Genomic DNA, 9,699 nt, shown 5'->3' with positions numbered 1-9,699 from the left:
GGCATGGGGTCGGTGGAGATGTGGGCATGCGGCGGCGACCTGGCCGGCGCCCGGTGGGACCGGCGTCACGTCGTCGAGGCCTGTGTTTTCCGTGGCAACCGATCTCTTCGTCCGATGACTGCGTCCGCCGGCGCCATACTGCTGCGCGCCGGACCGTCGTATCTCTGGCGCTACCGTCGACATGGTTGTGAGCCGGGCCACGGTGATCTCCTCGACACGCGGTATCTCAAGTATCACCATCCCGACAACGACGCGGGCACGGTGGTCGTCGAGTACCCAATGAAAACAGTCCTTGCCGTCGACGTAGTTCCATATGTTCCTAGCCTAGTTCCAATCTAGCTCGATTCTAATTAATTATCTTTTCTCCTTTCGTAGCTCGGTGTGGGTGTTGTGTTGGTGTGAGGTGTGTGTTTGTATCGACTTGCTCGGTGATGGTTGCCTTATTTATAAAACAGGGAAATGCTTTTTGTCAGTGATGAAGTGGCGAGAGATGAATGTGAAATTTTTTTATCTGCAGCCACTTGCTTCTTACCACATGTTGTCAATATGGACTTAGCATAAGTATTACCATATGGAATGGAATTATATTGGCCGCAATTTTTGGATGCAGCAAATCTAAAGCTTGAATCAGAATGCTCGTATGCTAGTGAAGCTTTCTGAAGCAGCGAATCTTACCTGGGACCGGCAGTGGCTGTTATTGTCGAGCATGGCAACATTCCGTACGCGATGTTATTGTCGAGTACGGCCAGACGTCTAAAATAGATTTGAGTTGCAAATTAGTATAAGAAAATGGGTCAATCGGAATGGGTTCAGAAAGCTTCGCTGCTTCAGAAAGCTTCACTGGTGTCACTAACAGATTGACAGATTTGCCATCCGTACGCAATGGGTCAATCGGAATTTGGAAGACATTTCGGTAGCCTTGCATTATAGCAAAAATAATGTCATTGTGGTTGATGTAAACAGTATTCGGTAAGATTGATTGATATAAATAATAGACCTTCAATGTGTTAGACTGACATGATAACCAACTACTCCCTCCGTCCTTAAAAGAGTGTACTTCCAACTTTGTTGGAAATTCAAACTTTTTTATGTTTGACCATATTTATATAATAATAGACCAACATTTATGCCATCGAATTAGTAGCATTACATTCATGATAAAACATATTTTTATTATATACCTATTTGGTTCCACAAGCATTGATATGTTTTTAAATAAACTCGGTCAAACTTTGAGATAGTTTGACCCTCCAATAAAGTTGGAAGTACACACTTTCAAGGACGGATGAAGTACACCACAAAACCGCTTTTGACATAATTTGACTTAGATATTAATTCTTTATCTAGCTATCATTAGCTGGTCAAGGCACACTGTTTATTTTAGTTGAGAAACTAGCCCTGAATTACATGGCTGTGTTACAATGAATTATGAATACCAACACCTTCTGGCAGATTTATACGAACTAAACATGTCGCGTTTCAAAAATGAACTAATCATACCTTCCTCAGCAGTTCAGCTAATGAAGCCGCAAAACGGCCGAGCCAGGCTATATGCGCTTCACGTTGACGAAAAGTGGTGTATGATTCTTCACATTTTTTTGCGGGGTACGATTCTTCACATTGTGAACACCAATCTTACAAGTCGATGAGTCTGTAGAACAATAGAGAAAGGATGGGAGACAACGGAGAGATGGTGGTTTAACCCAGATTCAAAGCCACCGGATAAGTACTAGTGATATACTGTATGTCCTAGCTATAGATGTACTCCTATATTGGTAAACAAGAAATACAAGGTATAATACATTGATATATCAAGCTAGGTTTTGTGAGAATGGCGATATGAATGACTTGGGTTATTGGTAGAGGGTCTTCAGGTCCTTTAATAGGCTACTCTTCTTCTCCATCGAGTTTCCTATCTTCAGTACTATGCGATACGATTAGATCTCCTACCAGTACTATGAGTATATATCTCTTGCAAATATATTGATCTTATCATCATAGTGATAGCCTGTGGATCCTTATCTCTTTCGAGCACCTACCTTTGCACTTTCCACGATGTATTGCAGGCCCTATCCCTTCGGGCCGGGTTCCCAAAGTACTCTTTGTTGAATTCGGGTTGTCCACGCCTATAGGATTTGTCCAGAAATTCATTGAAACAACCGTTCAGCGGATCTTGGACATGCATTTAGTCGTCCTCTCTTCCAATCATTATTTTGATATACCAATGTTTTCAGTAGAGACTGATTAACTTTAAACATCCACCTAGAATAAGAAGCTACACTTAACCACAACCAACATGAGGAGACCATCCAGCACCTCCTGGTTGGTTGTGTCTTTGCTAAACAGGTCTGGCATTGGATGGGGAACATCACGGGCAGGCCTGACTTCGAGCCCCAAGATGGAGAAGGCCTTGGCGATTGGTGCCTTCGTCAGGATCGTTGCTCAGCCCATCGGAAGTCCACTCGTGCTAAATGCCTACTTGGGATGTGGATTATTTGGAAGCATCGAAACGACATCGTCTTTAATGGTGTTGTCCCGTCTCTCACTGCGACATTACTTAGGATTAGAGAGGAGGGTGCTCTGTGGGTTAGGGTCGGTCTCTTGAAAGGCAACACAGTAGGTTTTGAAGTAGAGGATGGTGGGCCGGATCATGAGCAGTGACTAGATCGTCCAGTGGTGTCGGAGAATCCCGGCAGGTAATTATATGTTGTAACCATGTATTTGGGAGTCTTCACTCTTTCTTTTTTAATGAATGATACGCACACTCGTGTGTATTTGAGAAAAAAAATAGACTATGTCTTGAAGGGTCGGTCTTGCATGAACAAGTTTCACCAGTTGTTTTACTATCACTAAGTTGTTGAAAGCTAACCCCACGGCTAGAGCATATAAGCCACACTCTTGTCCTATTCATTAGCTTACTATAGATTGCCCTATCTCATAGATCATGTCTAGCAGTTGAGCTCACATAGGTATATGTTCTTGTAAGGTTGCTCTATAGGACATTTTGCTTATACAAGCCTCGTAACACAAAGATAAAAATCAACTCGCCATACAAATTGTGAGAGTGGTGCATCTTCAACAGAGAGGGTTGGTAAAGACACTCTCCTCCGGTTATCTAGGTCCTAATTCACAGGACCTCCGATCACATGCGTTAGGTTTCCATAACAACACCTCGCATGAATATGTATGATACAGCCAAAATATATCTAGTTTTTTTTTTTGTAAGTTCATGTCATTTTCTTCTCAAAACATGCAATGTCATGACTTTATTTGGACAAACCTATTGCATATGGCCAGCTTCAAGTCTAATTATCTGTGAGTTACATGAACTTTTGGACCTTAGAAAAAAATATAAGTAGGTTTAATCATAACTTTAGAGCATGCCACACCTGCCAACACATGGGTGGGATAGCCATATGTCGGCCACAAATGGGGCCCACACAGCCTTCCACATAGGATGTGTGGCCAACCCACAAAGGGACATCTGGTCCCTCCATTCGCTGCATGGTCTATTTATGCCCCTGGTCGGCGACCCAATTATCGTGTAATTCTTCACTGCTGCCACTTCACGATCCGAGACGAAAGTGTCCGCAGCCCTGCGTCGGCACCCCCACTGTAGGGAAAATTCGCCACCTTTCTCATCGACCATTGATTCGCTGCTCCCATGATAAGCTATGAGTAGTCCATCTCCTAGACTACGGGTTTGTCACACTATCTATATATCATGTTCTCTCTCATGAATCTATGCAAAGATTGCTTCCTTGCTAGGTACAAATCGTTGCACTTGGGGTCCCAGTGTAAGCAAGTAGACTCATTCCCATCTTCCGGTATTTCCTATCAAATTTTGTGATGGCCCTTTTGTGAAGGGGTCTAACAGATTCTTTGCATTTTGTGATATCACTCTAGCATCTCTCGATCTCCAAGAATATTTCAGTCTTCTCTTTGAATGCATTGAGGACTTCATGTTGTATCCTTAGAGGTTTTCGGCTTGGGTAAGGGGAAGTAAGAGGGAATGAGTTGCAAGAGCTCATCGTCCTTGCATTCAGATCCAGCTACGACTGTGTCCATCGTCCTAGCCACTCTACAACAAACCGGTTGTCGCGGTCCAAGGGTTTGCAAACGGGGTGATGTCACAAAACCTAACCCCTAGGTCGGAGTCGTTGTGCTCCATCGGATTAGATTTGAGCGGACGGCCTTCAAGATGTTGACACGCGCGGGAGATCAGCGGGCTGAACGAGAGCATTTCCCCCTAAAACCAACTAAAAGAGAAAATAATCAGGGCTTTGCTGACAGCCCCGGCCCCATCACCCGTGCCGAGAGAGAATATACTCCAGTTTTTGGGCCGCCCGCGCTGCCCCCAATCCGGACCCCGCCGCCTTGGTTCAAACGAGTGGCTCCTGTTTCTCCACGTCGCTACGCTCATACCCTGCCCGGCCGCGAGGGAGAGAGAGATAGAGAGGGGAGCGAAGGAGGCGGCGACCGGCGGCCATGGAGGAGGCGCTGATCCCCGACGACCGCACCTGGTACCGGTTCCTCCCCATCCTCGCGTGGATCGTCGCTGACGCTGAGGAGGCCCGCCACACGCTCGAGCATGCGGCGGATGAGCTCGAGCGCGCCGCCGCGGAGGCGAACCGCATCGCCGACCTGGCCCACGGGGGCTCCGACCGGGCGGTCCTGGTCCTCCTCCGCCGCGACGTCCACCGCGTCCTCAACCTCGAGCGCGACCGGGTCGCTGACCTCCGCCGCGAGGCGCCCGACCTCGCCGCCGCCGCCGAGCCGGGGCCCCCCTATCGACCGAACTCTGGCCTTCTGGTCAACGTAGGCCACGGACTGGAGCTTCTTCTCGGCACCGAGCCTTCCGAGGATGCGATACACTCCTTCTCTCTGCGGTGGGAGGACAATCGTCACGTCTGGTATCCGGAGTGGCTCGTCGGCGTGAGGAGGGAGGTGAGGCACGCGCTCCGCAGGCTGAACCGCGCGCGGGCCGAGCTAGAGCATGTTTCCCTTGCAGTGGCCGATTTTCTTGCGGTGGCTACTTCGCCGGAGGGAGCTGCCACGGCCGTCGAGGCATGTGAGGCGACCGCCGATGGGTATGCCACCGCCGCTCAGCACGCCCGTCGGGCCGTGGCGAATCTGGACAACGTCCTCAACATCCTGCAAGGGCTGCGGGATGACATTCTTGATGATCCGCCACCGGGCCGCGTCAGATACTTCTTCGGCTACGTCGACAACGCAGGTCTGTCAGATCTTTCTCGCCTTCCCGATCGACTCTGAATCTGAAGTCAAGAACCGCAAGAACCTTGTCAATCGCCTTCTCTTGCTCACGTGCTTGTTGCTTGCTTCGACGTGCAGCCGGAGACGACGCCGCAGCCGGAGACTGACCGCCTGCTGCTATGCTTCGTCCGCTCGATCTTTTTGACACGATAACTACAAACTTCTAAACCTTGATGTGATTGGCATTGACTTGCATAGCCATCTGAAGCTGCCGTGGAGTAAATTTTCGTCCGGCATGCATATTGATAATATCTACAGAACAGTTTTGGTGAGATAGATAGAGTTGCTTGATAGACACTGTGACATATATTGTTGGAAAAGTTGCGCTTGCTCGCTATGCGAGAGGAGAACTCGATGGATTCGATTGCACCGGTGAGTGTCATGGTTAGATGTTGATTGTCATCTTCAGTTCTGCTGAGATGACTGGGATTGTTAGCTATAGGTTGGGTTGCGCGTTGCCCCGCTATGCATTCATGTGTTGGTGAGACAAAAGTCTGCACTCTGCAGCATACATGGTTTGGTTAATTGCGTCGATCGCTAGCTATGTGATTGTTGTGAAATGGTTGGACCGTCTATCTTGTTAAAAGCATATCCATCTGCAGTTCTGATGATAGCCAGCGTTGATTATATGCTTATATCGATCCGTGCCTCAGTTTGTTCGGTAAAAGACAACAGTAGTTTATTTTGCACTGCTAGATGAAACTACTCATGGCTAGGAAAAATCTGGGGAGGGATGTCCAACCAATTGTGTGTTGCGTTCTAAACTCATGATTATTGGTTAGGTTGTCTTGGTTATATGGTACATTTGCTCAACGTACGCATGTGTTTTCTGTAGTACATGGAAATTGATTAGGCAGATCATCTTTTGCAGCCTCAAACATGCATATGAACCATAGTTTTAAACAGCAAACTATGCTAAATAGCACCGGTCCGACAAATCAGCTATAGTGAGGGTATGACAGGGCTATAACCAGCTAATTCATAAGTTCACTGAAAATTGTACATGAATACCATCTAGCGGCACCATGCTTGAACCGTTGTAAGGGGCTATAGAGGAGCTATTCAAAACTTTGATATGGACCCACGATGCAGATAGTCAAATTGTCTGATATATTATTCTTAAAGTGATCACATAATATATACAGTGCGTAGTGACCATAGGTTGTATATATATCTTATCAACTTCTAGGCCATCCCCATTTCAAAAGTGTCGTCTATTTTCCTCCAATCCTGTGTTGATATGCCTCGTTTTGTACTAATGTGCTCTGTTTCTCCAGGGAAAATGTTAGCTTGTACTGTACCTGAGAAGGCCGAGCATATGTGCGTTCAAGATAAGGATGACAGGTTACATCGGGCTAATATGTTTTTTGGAGCGCAAATCATCTTGGATTGACTGTAAATCTTGTGCTCTAGATACCAGGGAGCTTCGGAAAAATTATACTCAATCCAAACAGGGACATAGACTGCATTTGGCACCGAAGTCAATTATGATATAGTTTATCAATTTTTACGTATAATTTATTATTTATGTATTGATCAATATTTTATTTCGTTTGATGACTATTTTTTGCATGCCAGGTCAAGAAGCATGTGCGGTACAATGTAGTCAGCAATCGCGTATTGAGTACTAGAGCAATCGTCTAGGACACAGACATTGGGTCATCAATCCGCAAGGCATCTCCATGGGATCTCTAATAGTTCCAGGATAAATGTCCCAAGAATATGAAGGAAACGAGGAGGCGAAAAGCTTAGTTGCTCATCGTGCATTCTAATATTAGCATACTGATATAATTGAAATAGGTTGGTCTAGGTATGAACAGTGTGACTTCTGTGGTTTCAAGGAAATTGTGGACCATTGGCTTTTTTGGTTATCCTCTAGCTAAATTGGAATGACAGGTAGTCCTCTGTGCATTTGCCTTGAGTGGGCCACCTGAATGCGCTATTGTCATGTTTGGAGGATGGATTTTCTCCTCCCCAATTGAACAGAGAAAGCTTGTCCTCTTTTGAGGGTTAGTTGTTTCTTGGACAATCTGGAAAACTAGAAGCAACAATTCCCAATGACCCTGCTTCACTTAATTTTGGTTAGATAGGCATTTAACCCCTTGTGCTCTTCTACAAAAGTAACAAGTTTGAAGAAACACTGATGAAGGAGCGCAGATGCCGAGAGTGGTGACTGCGGAAGCTTAGATACAGAGTTAGCATTTCATGCCATTGACGAGAAGAATTGCAGGATGAACTTCACTAGCAAAGAAAAGAGAGTGCTTTTGTTCTACTGACAATGTTCTAAAGAAGGGCTTCTGTGCTTATGCTTTGGCGCTGAAATAAGTGTAGCACGAATTGTCTGGTAGTTTTTCTTTATGTTGTGTCTGCTAAACACCGTATGAATTTACTTCACAATTACTCTAGTGGGAATCCAATATGCCCAAATTTATATGGTTTAAGTTGCTAGAATTGTTTTCTTAACACAGTACAGACGCAAGCGCTCATTTAAACGCGCATACACTCATCCCTATGAATGCACACACGCACACCCTACCCCTATGAGCACCTTCTAAAGACTGCTTATCGTCGGTGAGAACGTCTCGTGCCACTGAACGCGCATCGTCGAAAATCCTGAAATAAATCCAGAATAAATGCGAGCACCAAGATTTGAACTCTGTTGGGCTGAGAATACCATTGTGCTCCTAACCATCCAACTACAGGTTGGTTTGCAGTCGGTAATTGTTGTGATATGAGGGAGTAATGACGTTATGTTTGTAAGCGTACAAGATATTCTAGCATGTTATCATGGGATTTGTTGACAATATATGGGGGATTTACAACGTTTATTGGTGATACTAAGAATAGAATGCACAGATGGAATTTGTGAATCAATCCCCGAACACAAAACTGTGCAACGACCATCCTCAAACATTATAAAGGGGTACGTCTTTGGTCCAAATCTGCTCTTTTCTGCCTATTCTGGTGATGCAAATTTTATAAATAAACTAGCTAATTGACCAGATACATCAATATTCTACCATGTTAGCCCATGATTTACCTACCCATATAAGTTTGACTATGTAAAAAAAGATTTATTTGGTAAGAATTTATTGGCTTGCCAAAGAAAACAAAATGAAATTGGGAATGTCCAGGGCACATCTAAATGTGCCCTACTTATTGCACATCTAACTGAGTGAATCAAGCATGAAGAGGAAAAGAAAAAAGAAAAAGAAAATATCCACACGAATCTCAACGTAAGATCAATGATATAAGACTTAGATGTGCAATACTTATGGCATATCTAGATGTGCTTTAGCAAAACTGAATGAAATTTTACTTGGTAAGCATTTATTGGCGTTTTTTAGAGAAAACCGATGAAAGAAAATTAAGATAAAATGAAAAAATTGGATGGAGAGAAAAGATGACGTACCTACTAAAGTTGAACAATACTGAGCCTTGAATAAACCTTACTCACTTCGATTCAGATTACTTGTAGCTCAAATGGATGTATCTAGCACTAAAATACGTTTAGATACTTCGTTTGAGCGACAAGTAATATATTCCCTCCGGTTCTTTTTACTCCGCGTATTACATTTCTGTCAAGTCAAAATCGACAAAGTTTGACCAAATTTATATTAAAGAATATCAACATCTACAATATGAAATATATATACTATGAAACTATATTCCATAATGAATCTAACAGTACTGATTTGGTATTGTGATTGTTGACACTTTTTTTTATAAATCTGGTCAAAATAGAGATATACTTTGACTTTGGAAAAATTTATATGCAGAATAAAAAGGACCAAAGGGAGTAGATCGGAGGGAGTATATTTTTTTTAAGTAGGTGAGAGGAGAGAAGAGAGAAGAGAAAGTGAACTTACATAGCAGAAGTGGCCTATCAGAGATAACGTGTTCTGTATAGAGATTCGCATTGGCTTTGAAATGTTGCATGTGTGCCTTTAAGAGGATGATTTTCTATAACCATACGAAAATCCAAGTTCACACACATAATTGGATGGGAGCTATAATAAAAAGAACAAAATCAACATTGTTTAGTGTTGAACAACACTATTAGTTGTTGAATTATAATTTTCATAGTTTGCATTCGGGCCGTAATTTATTTCAACTTGAAATTTCACATGACAATAGAACATCCTTTTTTTAGATTTTTATGAAAACTATCAAATATGGTTCTCATGAAGGTTTTTTTTTAATGTTGGTTCCGAGAGACCGAGCCGGCATATGCGAGTACCAGGATTTGAACCCTAGTGGATTGGGAATAGCAATGTCCATCTAACCAACTCAACCACAGGTTGATTCGCGTACGGCTCGGAAACGAATTCTATCGATCCGTACTGCTTTGGGATCCAACCTACATATACGGAGTATATTAACCAACCGATCGATCAGTTATTTTTTTGCTTACGTGACAACTTG

The 9,699-nt window shown here is 43.9% G+C and overlaps 1 protein-coding gene across 2 annotated transcripts; it reads left to right on the top strand.

The window, feature by feature from the left end:
- The first annotated feature begins 4,430 nt into the window (after window positions 1–4,430).
- On the top strand, window positions 4,431–7,386 carry LOC125515962 (uncharacterized). 2 transcript variants are annotated; one of them, XR_015608288.1, is made up of 3 exons: window positions 4,431–5,236; window positions 5,353–5,646; window positions 6,552–7,386. XR_015608288.1 is itself a non-coding variant. In XM_048681437.2 (2 exons), the coding sequence occupies exons 1-2, from the start codon at window positions 4,489–4,491 to the stop codon at window positions 5,379–5,381; spliced, it is 777 nt and encodes a 258-aa protein (XP_048537394.1). In that variant the 5' UTR covers window positions 4,431–4,488; the 3' UTR covers window positions 5,382–7,386. The 2 variants fall into 2 exon arrangements, 1 of the variants encoding a protein (XP_048537394.1); XM_048681437.2 differs by having other exon boundaries at window positions 5,353–7,386.
- The last annotated feature ends 2,313 nt before the right edge of the window (window positions 7,387–9,699 follow it).

Source organism: Triticum urartu, chromosome 6A, assembly GCF_056163025.1.
Source record: "Triticum urartu cultivar PI428250 chromosome 6A, HENAU_Tu73, whole genome shotgun sequence".
NCBI lineage: Eukaryota > Viridiplantae > Streptophyta > Magnoliopsida > Poales > Poaceae > Triticum > Triticum urartu.
The sequence above is the reverse complement of the archived record's forward strand: the minus strand, read 5'-3'. Positions and strand labels throughout refer to the sequence as shown.